Source organism: Lepus europaeus, chromosome 12 (assembly GCF_033115175.1).
Source record: "Lepus europaeus isolate LE1 chromosome 12, mLepTim1.pri, whole genome shotgun sequence".
NCBI classification, from domain to species: Eukaryota; Metazoa; Chordata; class Mammalia; order Lagomorpha; family Leporidae; genus Lepus; species Lepus europaeus.
Window position 1 is genome coordinate 8,740,685 of NC_084838.1, and position 15,224 is coordinate 8,755,908.

At 43.0% G+C, this 15,224-nt stretch overlaps 1 protein-coding gene across 4 annotated transcripts in view; it reads right to left on the reverse strand.

The window, feature by feature from the left end:
• Nucleotides 1-15,224, reverse strand: part of GAPVD1 (GTPase activating protein and VPS9 domains 1) — a 96,144-nt gene that overhangs the window by 61,191 nt on the left and 19,729 nt on the right. For all 4 annotated transcript variants that reach the window (XM_062207539.1, XM_062207537.1, XM_062207538.1 and 1 more), the window contains exons 2-6: nt 9,435-9,651; nt 6,732-7,575; nt 3,275-3,361; nt 1,708-1,842; nt 1,367-1,556 (exon numbers count right to left, since the gene is read on the reverse strand). In XM_062207539.1, the coding sequence (XP_062063523.1) occupies nt 1,367-1,556; nt 1,708-1,842; nt 3,275-3,361; nt 6,732-7,575; nt 9,435-9,619 (1,441 nt within the window). In that variant the 5' untranslated portion in view covers nt 9,620-9,651. The remainder of the gene's footprint in view (nt 1-1,366; nt 1,557-1,707; nt 1,843-3,274; nt 3,362-6,731; nt 7,576-9,434; nt 9,652-15,224) is intronic.

Here is a 15,224-nt window from a genome sequence, read left to right on the forward strand (position 1 = left end):
TCCCTGCTAGTGTGCCTGGGAAAGCAGTAGAGGACAGCCCAAGTGCTTGGGCCCCAGCACCCACGTGGGAGACCCAGAAGAAGCGCCTGTCTCTTGGCTTCAGTCTGACCCAGCTCCAGCCATGGCAGTCATTTGGGGAGTGAACCAGTGGATAGAAAATCTCTCGTTTCACTTTCTCCACAATCTTCTCCTGAAACCCTCATCATCTGGCTAAGTTAAGAGTCTCCATAAGTCCATGCTTATCTCCATCAGAATAGATAGGACAAAGGGTACTGGTCTCTTCTTGTTCTCTTCAACTAGACTATGAGCAAGTAACCTGAGCATGAAGGTATGTCCCACGGCCTTCTGTAACCCCAGTGTCTAACAGTGCCTCAAGTATAAAATACTGATTATACCTTCACAGAGTTTTTATGTGGACTAAATGAAACAGCATTTATAAAGTCCTTACCCAATGTCTGGTACATGGCATGTGCTCAATTAATTTTGTGTATGTGTGCACAGGTACACAGTTACAAAGCAGATAAAGCTCAGACATAATTCTTAAATGACTAAACTTGACAAAATGAAACTTTTTTTAAATTTTATAATATTAAGATACCGGCCGGCGCCGTGGCTCAACAGGCTAATCCTCCACCTAGCGGCACCAGCACACCGGGTTCTAGTCCCGGTCGGAGCGCTGGATTCTGTCCCAGTTGCCCCTCTTCCAGGCCAGCTCTCTGCTATGGCCCGGGAAGGCAGTGGAGGATGGCCCAAGTGCTTGGGCCCTGCACCCCATGGGAGACCAGGAGAAGCACCTGGCTCCTGGCTTCAGATCAGCACAGTGCGCCAGCCGCAGCGCTGGCCGCAGCGGCCATTGGAGGGTGAACCAACGGCAAAAGGAAGACCTTTCTCTGTCTCTCTCTCTCTCACTGTCCACTCTGCCTGTCAAAAAAAAAAAAAAAAAAGATAAAAAAAGATATCTTGGCTCAGTTGCTACTAATTACTAATAAAACAATGAAAACACAGTAATTATTATTTTCTACTTTATTAAAATGCTTCATTTATTATTTAGAACTTTAGAAAAGGAGAGGATTACATAACTCAAAAATTGACTATAACAAATAACATTTTCAACATTTTCCTAAGAAAAAAATGCTTAAAGTATACTGCAGTTGGCATAATTTCAATTAATTATGAAAAATGTGTTTAGATAAAGTCTACTGATACACTTTCATCGATCTGGTGTAATTTTTAAAAATTGAAATACCAGCAATAAACATGAAAAGACTTTTCCAAGTACTTAAAACAATAATCCAAAATACAGAATAACAAAGACTAAAACATATCAAGTTTAAGGAAGAGCCCCAACATGAGAAATTCTCTTTACCTATAGGTAATCGATTCTTTTTATTGGCTGGAGTGGTAGCTGGAGACAGCTGAGGAGTATTGTAGGGCGTCATTTCTAAACTGCTGCTTTTTCCTGGTTTGGCCTGGGGTAGGTTTGCCAATAAATTGTCAAGAGCCATTCTATCTTCTCTCAGTTGATCTCCAGACATCACACTCTTCATAAAATTCACCTGGCAAAAGTAAAATCAATTTTTACTTTCGCTTCTAAAATCAATTTTTCAAATACAACATGTATTTCTTACACAATGTACTCATCTATGACTCTGCTCACGCTTAGCTAAAAGACTTATGAGCAAATTCTATCAACGAAGAAGCCTTTACCAGAGTAACGAGTTGACTGTAGGTTATATAAACCACAGTTCTGCTTAACCCTTCCAGAGGATTAACGGCGGACATCGGAGGAGTCTCCACTGCACGGCCCCCAATCACAACATCAAGGAAAGCAGCAACACAGCTCTGTCAAAACAGGAAATGACCACAGTGAAATATCACCCTTGAAAATCTTGAATAAAGTTTATAAGGTGGATAAAAACACAAAAGTATTAACTTTTTGAGAATTACTCTAAGTCCAACATTTTAAAAAAGTAAACTCTTACATATTGTCATAGAATAATCTGCAAGACATACTGGTAAGCAAAACAAACAACACAGAACAGTATATACACTAGGCTTCCCTTTGTGAAAGGGGAGGAATGGAGCCGGGTGGGAGAATATACATAGAACTTTGCTTGTATACATGTGACCTCTAGAATGATACACAGAAAACTGATAATTTCAAGAGCCTTTCAGGGAGGAAAGGAAGACTAGAGATGAGAATTGAAAGGAAATTTCACTGTATCATATTTTCATTTTAAGCCAAGTTTGAGGGCCAGCACTGTGGCACCAGCAGCCCATATGGGAACCAGTTCAAGTCCTGGATGCTCCACTTCTGATCCAACTCTCTGCTAACGGCCTGAAAAAGTAGTGAGAGATGGCCCAACTACTTGGGCCCTTGCACTGATGTGGGAGACCCAGAAGAAGCTCCTTCTTCCTGGTTTTAGACTCCAGCCATTGTAGCCATCTGGGGAATGAACCAGAGAAAGGAAGACCTCTCTCTCTGTCTCTGACTCTCCCTCTGTCTGTAACTCTGTCTCTCAAATAAATAAATAAATCTTAAAAAAAAGCCGGCCGGTGCCGTGGCTCAATAGGCTAATCCTCTGCCTGCGGCGCTGGCACCCCAGGTTCTAGTCCCAGTCGCTCCTCTTCCTGTCCAGCTCTCTGCTGTGGCCCAGGAGTGCAGTGGAGGATGACCCAAGTCCTTGGGCCCTGCACCTGCATGAGAGACCAGGAGAAGCACCTGGCTCCTGGCTTCGGATCAGCGCACCGGCCGCAGCAGCCATTGGAGGGTGAACCAATGGCAAAAGGAAGACCTTTCTCTCTGTCTCTCTCTCTCACTGTCCACTCTGCCTGTCAAAAAATAAAATTAAAAAATAAATTAAAAAATAAAAAAACACATAAAAACACTCCCAAAAAAAAAGCCAAATTGAATATACAGCCTACTCAATAGATGATTAAATTTTTCTTTAACTGAACAATGTCATAAATATTCATTTATGAAATATACTTAAAATTATACAATTATTCTTGTTTCATTACATCCACAAATTTTTAAAAAACAAACTTTTTAAAATTAAAGAATCTTAGATCTTTGATGCTTACTACAATGCTACCTGCTCAATAGTCTACTAAAGAGTTAGTGATTTTCAATGACATCTTCCATCAAAATCTAATCCAAAACTGTAGTTAATTATAAGGAACATTAGTTTAGACACAACTAAGCAAATTCAACTAAGAATCTGGCAGAATTTTCTATAAACAATGTCTCACAAAACATAGGGTTCAATCTTACTTTGTCAAATTTTCCAAGGCTGCTTTTTGTCCGGGGGTCTCCCTCTTCTGAGCCGGTCATTGCTAACTGCTGCAGGAGGCGGCCAACCTGCAATCCAAAGCAACAGTAGGGGATACCAGCTAGAGACACCCACAAATTCTTCTCCATAAAAGCACTTCTGTACTAGTCTAAAAACCTAGTTCATAAAAATATGTACACCACATGACTTGGCATACAAAACAAGGTCCTCAGTAAAATGGGTATTTTATCTATGCCAGTTTTTACTATTTTTAGATTAAGAGTTATAGAAAGAAGTAGAAAAATTTGCTTTCATTTCTAAGATATCAACAGTAAGTATGCTAGTATCACATTATTCATGTGCTAGAAATTTTTAAACTGATTTATAAAAGGTGATTCACTTATTAAATTACTTTAATATTAAGTACTTTTCCTGGGGCAGGCATTTTGTACAGTGGTTAAGATGCGGCACATGGGACCAGCATTGAGGCACAGTGCATTAAGTATGGTGCCAGCATCCCCCATCAGGATCCCAGCTGCTCTGTTTCTGATCCAACTTCCTGCTAATGTGCCTGGAAAGGCATCCACATGGAAGACCCAGATAAGAGTTCTTGGCTGTGGCCTGGCCCAGACCTGGCTGTTAAAGCCCTTTGGAGTGAATGGAGATCCCTCTCTCTCTCTGCCTCTCTTTTTCTCTCTGTCACTCTGCCTTTCAACTAAAGCAAAATAGATCTTCAAAAAAAAAAAAAAAAAAAAAAAAGATGCCACCTGATCCCCAATCAGAATGCCTAGGTTTGACTCCCAGCTTTGCATCCAATTCCAATTTGAGCCTCCTGCTAACGTGTACCCCGGAAGGCAGATGACAGCTCGAGTTCTTGGGTCCTTGTCATCTATGGAAGACTGAGTTCCCCACTCCTGGCTTCAGCATGGCCCAGACCCAACTATTACAGACATTTGGGGAGCAAAACAGAGGATGCAAAATCTCTGTCTATATTTCTCTCTGCACTTCAAGTAACAATGAAAAGTTTTTGTTGTTGTTGTTTAAAGTACTTTTCCCTTTAGAGTTCACAAAGAACTTGAGGTAGCATTCTTTTTGAAGGGCTAGCGCTATGGCAAAGAAGGTAAACTTCTGCCTGCAGTGCCAGCATCCCATATAGGCACCAGCTCGAGACCCAGCTGCTCCACTTCCAATCCAACTCCCTGCTAGTACTCCTGGGAAAGCAGCTAAAGATTGCCTAAGTATTTGGGCCCCTGCACCTGTGTGGGAAACCCAGAATAAGCTCCTGGCTTTGGTGTGCCCCATCTCTGGCAGACATTTGGGGGTGAACCAACAGATAGAAGCACTCTCTCATTCTCTATCTCTCTACTCTCTTTTATCTCTGCCTTTCAACCAATAAGTAAATCTTTTAAAAGAAAATAAAAATATTTTTTCTCCCTAGATTTAAAGGCAAACAATTTGGGGCTGCCGCCTACAGTGCCGGCATCCCATATGGGCGCCCGTTTGATGAGTCCTAGCTGCTCCACTTCCAATCCAGCTCTCTGCTACGGCCTGGGAAAGCAGAAGATGGCCCAAGTCCTTGGGCCCCTGCACCACATGGGAGACCCGGAAGAAGCTCCTGGCTTCATATCAGCGCAGCCCCAGCCATTGAGGCAATCTGGGGAGTAAACTATCAGATGAAAGACGTCTCTCTCTGCCTCTGCCTCTGTGTAACTCTGCCTTTCAGATAAATAATCTTTAAAAAACAAACAAAAAATCCACAATTCCTATAGAATATCAGCTATGAGTAGATACTAACTCACAGAACAAGTTTCTTACTGCCAAAAGTGAAGTGTGAATCCACTATGACTGACGGCTCCAGGCTTCATTATGGTTAGCATCATTATGTTAGCAGCAAGGACAACCCTCCTTTTTACTCATTTTGAAAATATGTGATTTAATCTCTAACAGAATGACAAAAATAAAACTACAAGTGTATCATCTGTCATAAGAATAATATTTCACAGATGATTAAAAAAACTAAAAATTTTATTTCAAGTATTTCCTTTTTTTTTTTTTTTTGACAGGCAGAGTTAGACAGTGAGAGAGACAGAGAAAGGTCTTCCTTCCGTTGGTTCACTCCCCAGATGGCCGCAACAGCCAGCACGCTGCGCCAATCCGAGCCAGGAGCCAGGTGCTTCTCCTGGTCTCCCATGCAGGTGCAGGGCCCAAGCACTTGGGCCATCCTCCACTGCCTTCCCGGGCCACAGCAGAGAGATGGACTGGAAGAGGGGCAACCAGGACAGAATCCGGCGCCCCAACCGGGACTAGAACCCTGGGGTGCCGGCACCGCAGGCAGAGAACTAGCCAAGTGAGCCGCAGCGCTGGCCTCAAGGATTTCTATATAGTGAATTACTAAACACCCCAATGTGATAGATAGAAAAAAAAAGGAAAAAAATTGAATAATAATGAAAAAAAGCTTATCTCTCAAGTCATCCGGAAGTAATCTATTCTGAAAAACCTAATTGCTTCATCTAAGATTTTATTTGGGAGATAAGATGTGATTAAGAGACTCCACAAAGAAATAATAACATGAGGGGCCGTCGCTGTGGGGAAGTAGGTTAAAGCCTCCACCTGCAGTGCCGACATCCCATATGGGCACTGGCTCTGGTCCTGGCTGCTCCTCTTTTGATTCAGCTCTCTGCTGATGGCCTGGGAAAGCAGTAGCTGATGGCCCAAGTGTTTGGGCCCCTGCACCCACGTGGGAGACCTGGAAGAAGCTCCTGGCTCCTGGCTTTAGCCTGGCCTACCTCCGGCCATTGCAGCCATCTGGGGAGTCAACCAGCAAATGGAAAACCTTTCTCTCTGTGTCTCCCTCTCTCTGTAACTTTGCCTCTCAAATAAATAATTAAATAAACACTAAAATGACTTCAGGAGTTCAGATGATTACAAAAAACATGTAAAAATCCTCCTTATGAAACTCTTAGGTCTAGAAGAGTTTCATACTTCAGAACTCAAAGATTTCAGAAATGTAATTCAGTGTATTATCTAAGACAACATATCCAGCACATAAGGTAGCCTCCCTTTGAAAAAAAAAAAAAAACTTTAGTCACAAAAACTACCTAACAACTAGAAATAACCTCATGTTAGTTCAGCTTAGGTTTTGCTACAGACTGAAATATAAATGCCATTCTCAGTTTTTTAATCATTCTGCATTCTGAAATTATAGAAAAGGGATGGTGGACTTGTAGAAAATCTAATCAACTAGACATTCAAGTGTGTGAAAATTCCATTTTAAAACTAACACAAAATGTTTTATGACTACATTTTAAATTTTCAATATGATTGCTTTTAAGTCCAAAGAAGCAAATATTTAGGACAGTCTGAAGAAAAGGAATGGTAAAAATACTCATGTGAGTACTGTCATCGTATTTTCTGTTCCCATTCCCTAGTGCCCAATCACTACGGACAGCAAAAGCATACCTGCATCAGGTTAAACCGTGCCACCTCATTAATGGGAGCATCAGAAATTATCCCATACTGTTCAGGGTTGACAACTGCAGGACAAATGAAGCAGGCCAACAAGAGATCAGTACACATTGCCCTGACCTCCCCAACTTCCAGTCTATCTACACAGGAAAGGGTTTTGTACATCTGTGACACGATCCACCTCAAACTGTGGGGAAAGCAGTATGTGTTCTGTTTGAGATAACCAATAAATTTGTTCACCAAAGCTACCAGTTTGGCCTCATTAGACTCCACCATCTCTTGAACCTTCTGCCTATATCTATCTGAGCCTTTCTCCCCAAAGAGTTTCTCCTGTTGAGATGGGGAGAACCTCTCAATTAACTTGTTTGGATCAGTTTCCAAATGATCTTCATCTTCAACAAGCAGTTGCATGATTGGCTCATGTAAAGTAGCTGTGAGGAAAAGTTTGGCCGAAAAGAGTCCTTCAGAAAAAAGCTTAAATAAGATGCTGAAGGCACAAGTTCCTCTCCTCAAAAGGCGTCTGGGGTTGTCACTTTCTTTAAGTTCAAATTCAATCAAGTATCGCAAAACCTGAAGGAGGTAGCTTTCATCTTCTTGCATAATGCAGTTGCCATATAGGGAGGTAAAAACGGTGTAAATAACACTTTGTGTGTTCTCCTGATTAAGCTTCTCTCCAGCAACCAAAGAGGAGGCAATAAGACGAGGATTTTCCCTTAATCGACTCAAGAACTCTCCATAAGCAGTTTCCTGAAAACCCAACTGTTTATATCCATCAACAAACTGTGTATCCTCCAAAATCTTGGCATGTTGGCAACATTCAGCAGGGGAAGCTTCAGCACTGCAGAAAATGAGAAAAGAAATAGTAATATTAAAAACATGACACATAAACTATATATGAAACATGGAAATGTGTGTGAATTATAGATCCAGCAAAGAGACCACTCTGAATTGCTAAAATCTTTTAGATCAACAGTATTTGAATGAATAGAGAAAGACAAAACTAAGACGTACAAAGGAGTGAGGCTGGTGTTGTGGCAGAGCAAATTAAGCTATCACTTGGGATGATGGCATCCCATATTAGGGCGTTGGTTCGAGTCCTGGCTACTCTGCTTTCAACCCAGCATCCTGCTAATGTGTCTGGGAAGGCAGTGGAAAATAACCTAAACTTGGGACCCTGCCACCCATGTAAGGCTCCAGGCTTCAGCCTGGCTCAAATCTGGCTACTTGGGAGTAAACCAGCAGACAGAAGAGCTCTCTCTCTCTTTCTCTCACCTATTTTCTCTGTCACTCTTGAAAATAAATAAATCTTTAAAAAAAAAAAAAAATCTGGGGGCCGGCGCCATGGCTCACTTGGTTAATCCTCTGCCTGCGGCGCCAGCATCCCAAATGGGCACCAGGTTCTAGTCCCGGTTGCTCCTCTTCCAGTCCAGCTCTCTGCTGTGGCCCGGGAGGGCAGTGGAGATGGCCCAATTGCTTGGGCTCCTGCATCCCCATGGGAGACCAGGAAGAAGCACCTGGCTCCTGGCTTCGGATCGGCATAGCTCTGGCCATAGTGGCCATTTCAGGGGTGAACCAACGAAAGGAAGACCTTTGTCTCTCTCTCTCACTGTCTAACTCTGTCAAATAAATAAATAGCCGGCGCCGTGGCTCACTAGGCTAATCCTCTGCCTTGTGGTGCCAGCACACCGGATTCTAGTCCCGGTTGGGGCTCCTCTTCTAGGCCAGCTCTCTGCTGTGGCCTGGGAGTGCAGTGGAGGATGGCCCAAGTGCTTGGGCCCTGCACCCCATGGGAGACCAGGAGAAGCACCTGGCTCATGCCTTCGGATCAATGCCGTGCTCCAGCCTCAGCGCACCGGCCATGGCGGCCATTGGAAGGTGAACCAATGGCAAAAAAAGGAAGACCTTTCTCTCTGTCTCTCTCTCTCACTGTCCACTCTGCCTGTCAAAAAATAAAAATAAAAATAAATAAATAAAATCTAATTGGTATGGTATAAAATATTAATGGTTAAGTTACAAATTTCTATAGCAATACTTAAGTTAATAAATAAAATAGGGTCAGTGTTGTGGCATAGCTGGGAAACCCACCACTTGCGACACCAGCATTCCATATGGGAACCAGTTCATGTCCCAGCTGCTCCACTTCCTATCCATCTCCCTGCTAGTGGCCTGGGAAAAGCAGTGGAAGATGGCCCAAGTGTTTGGACCCCTGAGGCCACATGGGAAACTCAAATGAAGTTCCTGGCTCCCAGCTTAGGCCAGGCCCAGTACTGGCTGTTGCAGCCTTCTAGGAGTGAACTAGCGGATGGAAGATCCCTCTCTCACTCCCTCTTCCCCTCTCTCTGTAATTCTTTCAAATAAATAAATCTTTAAAAAATAAACTCTAAATACAGTATAAGCAAAGATTCAATTTTATTAATTTAAACCATCCTAACCCATTATGTACCATTGGCCTATACACAGGACACCTATAAAGACTTAAAATGAGCAATAAATATACCACTTACAGTAACTCTGAAATAAATATGTCATTGAAACATTCACAGAGTTGAAAACTTGAAACTTACTGAGTTAAGCTATGCACTTTGTTTGAGATAGATTCATTCATAGCAATTCACAAAAGACTTGAATATCTTTACCTGTGAAATAAAGCTTTGAATTTGAGAAATAAAGGTTAAAAAAAAGAAAGAAAATCTTTACCTAGTTATGATAAGCCGATCCAAATTAATTCTCTGTTGCTTTGCAATCCATGCTGTGCGATACAACTTCTCTGCCGTTTTAAGAACATCCGCATTGAGTCTCTGAATGAGCTGTTTCTCAGAGTTTACATATAAGCGCTCCTGCTTGAGGTGATGGGCCAGAGTATGAATATCTAGCTTCACCATCTTCAAATGTGGAAAGGTACAAAGACTAATCACTACAAATAAAAAGACAAATTTTAAGAGGTTATATAATTTAAATTCTTTTCAAAAATCAGAATGGGTAAGAACACATGAAGAATTAATATAGTATCACTGCTAGCTCTAATTTTAAAATAACCTATGTATTTTGTATTGCAGAAGCATAACCCATTCCATCTAGAAAAACTGGTAAATGCAGATAAGCAAAAAGAAAAAAAAAAAGTTCCCAATAAGGCCACTGATGGGAGTTAGCCAATGTAAACACTTTAAGCTGAGTGTCTATTTATTAACCCTGGAATTACCTTTGACTATGCCCATGCTCACTCACTACACAGACAATATATCATGTTGACTCTATCTTCAAAATATATCTCAAATCTGACTACTTCTGCCCCCTCCATCACTAGCCCACCACAATCTCTTATCTGGAGGCCTGTGTAATTACCACTGCCCAACTAATCTCCCTGCTTTGTTTCTTGTATTCTAAAGTCTATTCCTCTCCATGCCATAGAATAAACCTTTAAACTTAAATTAGGGGGCTGTGGCATAGTGGGTAAAGTCGCCACCTGCAGTACCCGTATCCCATATGGGTGCTGGTTCAAGTCCTGGTGCTCCTCTTTTTTTTTTTTTTTTTTTTTTGACAGGCAGAGTGGATAGGGAGAGAGAGAGAGAGAGACAGAGAAAGGTCTTCCTTTTGCCGTTGGTTCACCCTCCAATGGCCGCTGCGGCCAGCTCATCTCGCTGATCCGAAGCCAGGAGCCAGGTGCTTCTCCTGGTCTCCCATGCAGGTGCAGGGCCCAAGGACTTGGGCCATCCTCCACTGCCTTCCCGGGCCATAGCAGAGAGCTGGCCTGGAAGAGGGGCAACCGGAATAGAATCCGGCGCCCCGACCGGGACTAGAACCCGGTGTGCCAGCACCGCAAGGCGGAGGATTAGCCTGTTAAGCCACGGCGCCGGCCTGGTGCTCCTCTTTTGATCCAGCTCTCTGCTATGGCCTGGGAAAGCAGTAGAGCAGTAGAAGATGCCTCAAGTCCTTGGGCCCCTGCACCCACATGGGAGACCCAAAAGAAACCCCTCGTTTCAGACAGGCACAGCTCCAGCCACTGCAACCATTTGGGGAGTGAACCAGTGGAAGGAAGACCTCTCTGTAGCTCTGCCTTTCAAATAAATTAAAAATAAATCTTTTTAAAAAGTAACAAAATAACCAAAGGCCAGCGCCACGGCTCACTAGGCTAATCCTCCGCCTGTGGCACCGGCACTCCGGGGTTCTAGTCCCAGTTGGGGCGCCAGATTCTGTCCCGGTTGCTCCTCTTCCAGTCCAGCTCTCTGCTGTGGTCCGGGAAGGCAGTGGAGGATGGCCCAAGTGCTTGGGCCCTGCACTTGCATGGGAGACCAGAAGCACCTGGCTCCTGGCTTCGGACTGGCGCAGCGCGCCGGCCGCAACAGCCACTTGGGGGGTGAACCAATGGAAAAAGGAAGACCTTTCTCTCTGTCTCTCTAACTCTGCCTTCAAAAAAAAAATAAATAACAAAAAAAAAATAACAACAACAACAACAAAAAGAAGTGAAGCAGGGGCTGGCAATGTGGCGCAGCAGGTTAAAGCTGGCCTGCAGCGCTGGCATCCCATGTGGCTGCTCCACTTCCCATCCAGCTCTCTGCAGTGGCCTGGGAGAGCAGTGGAAGATGGCCCAAGTGCTTGGGCCCCTGCCCAATGTAGGAGACCCAGAAGAAAGCTCCTAGCTCCTGGTTTCACATGAGCCCAGAGCAGCCCAGCTCCAGCTGTTGTGGCCAATTGGGGAGTAACCCAGCGGATGAAGGATCTCTGTCTCCACTTCTCTCTGTAACTCTGCCTCTCAAATAAATGGAATAAATCTTAAAAAAAAAAAAAAAAAAAAGTGGTGCAGCAAGGATTTGAACCAGTGCTCACAGGAAATGCTAGTTTTCGAAGTGGTGGCTTAACCCACTGCACAATGCCGGCCCCCAAAATTATCTTTTAACTCCACTTTTGCAAGAACGTGTTAAAGTAAGCATGTTACAAGTATCTACTTGCATGTGAATCACGCTCTGGCAAGGGCCAATGCTTGTCTATTCTGTTTACTCATAGCTACCATTTCAGGGCATAGGAGAGGGCCTGGTTCACAACCAGAGCTGAACGAGTATTTGCCAAAGGAATGAGAGAAATAACTCTATACAGAATATAGATACAGAAAGTACATATATTTTAAAATATTTTTAAGTTGTACCCTCAAAATCTAGAATGCATGCCAGACCACAATATTTTATATCAACAACAAAAACAGGTATGACATAGATAATAGAACATAGTGCTGTGTGTCTTGATACAGATAGTCATTAAATTAGAAATAAGTTCTCATTAAGAATTAAAATTACTATAGCAGCCAGAAATATATTTAAAGCCACATTTATTTAAAGAAATAGGCTTTTCAATTTAAATTTTTATGTCAAGTTTCTAAGATTTTTTTTAAAATTTATGACTAGGAAATTTTCAGATATTACCATCTAACCTGAATTTACTTACTTTCAAAAAACACTTTCTTGCCATCAATAAAACTCCTCTTTAAAAAAAAAAAAAAAAAAAAAAAACTTTCTTGTACCTTACCAATTCCCCTGAACTGTGCAAAGTTGTTATTTTTTTTTTTTTAAGATTTTATTTATTTGAGAGGCAGAGTTAGAGAAAGAGAGAGAAAGGTCTTCCATCCACTGATTCACTCCCCAAATGGCCACAACGGCCAGAACTGAACAAGGCTGAAGCCAGCAGCTTCTTCCAGGTCTCCCACACAGATGCAGGGGCCCAAGCACTTGGGCCATCTTCCACTGCTTTCCTAGGCTATTAGCAGAGAGCTGGATTGGAAGAGGAGCAGCTGGAACTCAAACTGGCACCCAAATGCAATACAGCTGCCACAGACGGAGGCCTAGCCTACTACTTAGCCACAGTACCAGCCCCACAAAGCTAATATTTTAAATCTCCTGCAGTTGGGGCCCTAATTTTCCTTTCCTCTGAAAAGCTAAACTGAAAATAAACAAATAAAAACTTAAAAAGTAACCATTATATCTCCTTCACAAGTTGATTTTCCACTGAATCAGTCACAAAAGGATGTGTACATTAAAAAAAACTTGTATTCTTACTCACTACAGAAAATGTAAATATGACTTTGTAGACTTCCATGTGGGAATTCTGACATCCACTAGGGGGCTCTAAGTCCACAGGCTAAGAATAGAATCCTTATCATGATGGATTTAATTGTGAGAAGTATTATTGTTATGAGAAGTATTATCGTTAATGAAGACAGTATTGAAATGGTTGTTAAAAACCCATATGCTTCATTAACTAGTTGTTGCCCTGAGCCTATGATGCATTTTCTCTGAGCCTCTTAGGTTTTTTTAATCCATAAAATATGGACAAAATATTTGCATTATTTTGTGCCTGACAGAATCAACTTGTTAGGCACTAGGAATATAAAAAAGGACAGAACCTAGTATGTACCCTCATGAACTTTCTAATCTAATAGAATTAGGCAGGCACGTAAGCAAAGGGCTACCCAAAAATATTATGGGTATCATACTGAAAGTGTGTACAATGTAATGTAGGGAGAAAAAGGGAATGATTGAGGAGGGAGAATCCTGAACCTACTTGAGAAAAGGAGGGGAAGGAGAATTAGCGTGGAGAATTGGCCAGAAATAAAGATGATGGGTGTGGGTTACAATTCTGGACAGAGAGAGCCAACTAAGCAAAGGCTCATGGATGACACAAAGCGTATTTAGAGGTCTGCATGTGGCTTGCTACGATTTGTGTATGCATAAAGAGTGAAGAGTGAGGGCCAGCGCCGCGGCTCACTAGGCTAATCCTCCGCCTTGCGGCGCTGGCACACCGGGTTCTAGTCCCGGTCGGGGCACCGATCCTGTCCCGGTTGCCCCTCTTCCAGGCCAGTCTCTGCTGTGGCCAGGGAGTGCAGTGGAGGATGGCCCAAGTCCTTGGGCCCTGCACCCGCATGGGAGACCAGGAGAAGCACCTGGCTCCTGCCATCAGATCAGCGCGGTGTGCCGGCCACAGCGCGCCTACCGTGGCGGCCATTGGAGGGTGAACCAACGGCAAAAGGAAGACCTTTCTCTCTGTCTCTCTCTCACTGTCCACTCTGCCTGTCAAAAAAAATTTAAAAAAAAAAAAAAGAAGAGTGAGGACTAGGGAGAGGGGGAGAAAGTGTATCAGGGGACTTCAAAAAGTTCATGGAAAATGGAATTAATTAAAAGACAAGTTTATTCTGGTGCAAAAAAATTTTTTGAAATCTATGCATAGGATGCTGGTGTTGTGGCACAGTGGGCTAAACCGCTGCCTGCGATGCCAGCATCCCTTATGGGCACTGGTTCAAAACCTGGCTGTTCCACTTCTGATCCAGCACCCTGCTATTGCACCTGGGAAAATATTGGAACATGTGTCAAATGCCTGGGTCCCTACCACCCACATGGGAGACCTAGAGGAAACTCTGGGCTCCTGGTTTCCGCCTGGCACAGCCTCAACCACTGCAGCCATTTGGGGAGTGAACCATCGGATAGAAGATCTGTCTATGTGTGTCTCTCCCTCTCTCTCTGTAATTCTGCTTTTCAAATAAATAAAGCATTTTTATTTTTTATAACTTTATTTATAAATGTAGTCATGTTAAATCACTTAAAAAGTTTTCCCATCACCTACAGGGCAAAGTCCAAGTTTCTTAACTGTAGGAGGGGTCTTCAGTAAAGGTTCTGATCCTGCTCCCTGCTAATGCACCTAAGAAGGCAGCAGAAGATGGCCCAAGCCATAAAGCATTTTTATTTATTTGAGAGGCAGAGTTATAGATACAGAAAGGGAAAGACAGAGAGAGAAGTCTTCCATCCACTGGCTCATTCCCCAAATGGCTGCAATGGCTAGAGTTGGGCCAATCCAAAGCTAGGAGCCAGAAGCTTCTTCCAAGCCTCCCATGTGGATGCAGGTGTCCAAGCACATGGGCCATCCTCTGCTGCTTTTCCAGGTCATTAGCAGGGAGCTGGATCAGAAGTGGACAGCTGGGTCTCAAAACAGTGCCTAAATGAGATACTGGTGCAAAGCCACAGCGCCAATCCCAAAAATAAATCTTAAAAAAAAAAAAAAAAAAAGATCCATGCATAGTTTTTTCTTAATATGTACGTATTTTCTACAAAATTTTCCTAAAAAGAGATTTATTTATTTGAAAGGTAGAGTGACACAGGGGGAGAAAGAAATCTTCCATTTGCTGGTTCATGCCCCCAAATGGCTGCAACAGCCAGGGCTGGGCCAGAATGAAGCCAGGAGTGAGGAACTCCATCCAGGTCTCCCTATGGGTAGCAGGAGCCCAAACACTTGGGCCATCTTCTGCTGCCTTCTCAGGGGCATCAGCAGGGAGCAGGATCAGAACCTTTACTGAAGACCCCTCCTATAGTTAAGAAACTTGGACTTTGCCCTGAACTCTTGAGTAAGGAAAAGGATGGCAGGAAAGGGACAAGATCAAGAGACTAAGAAATTATTGATAGGCAAGAAACCTTGCAGTGGGCAATGGAAAGAACAAATGTGAGAGATGTC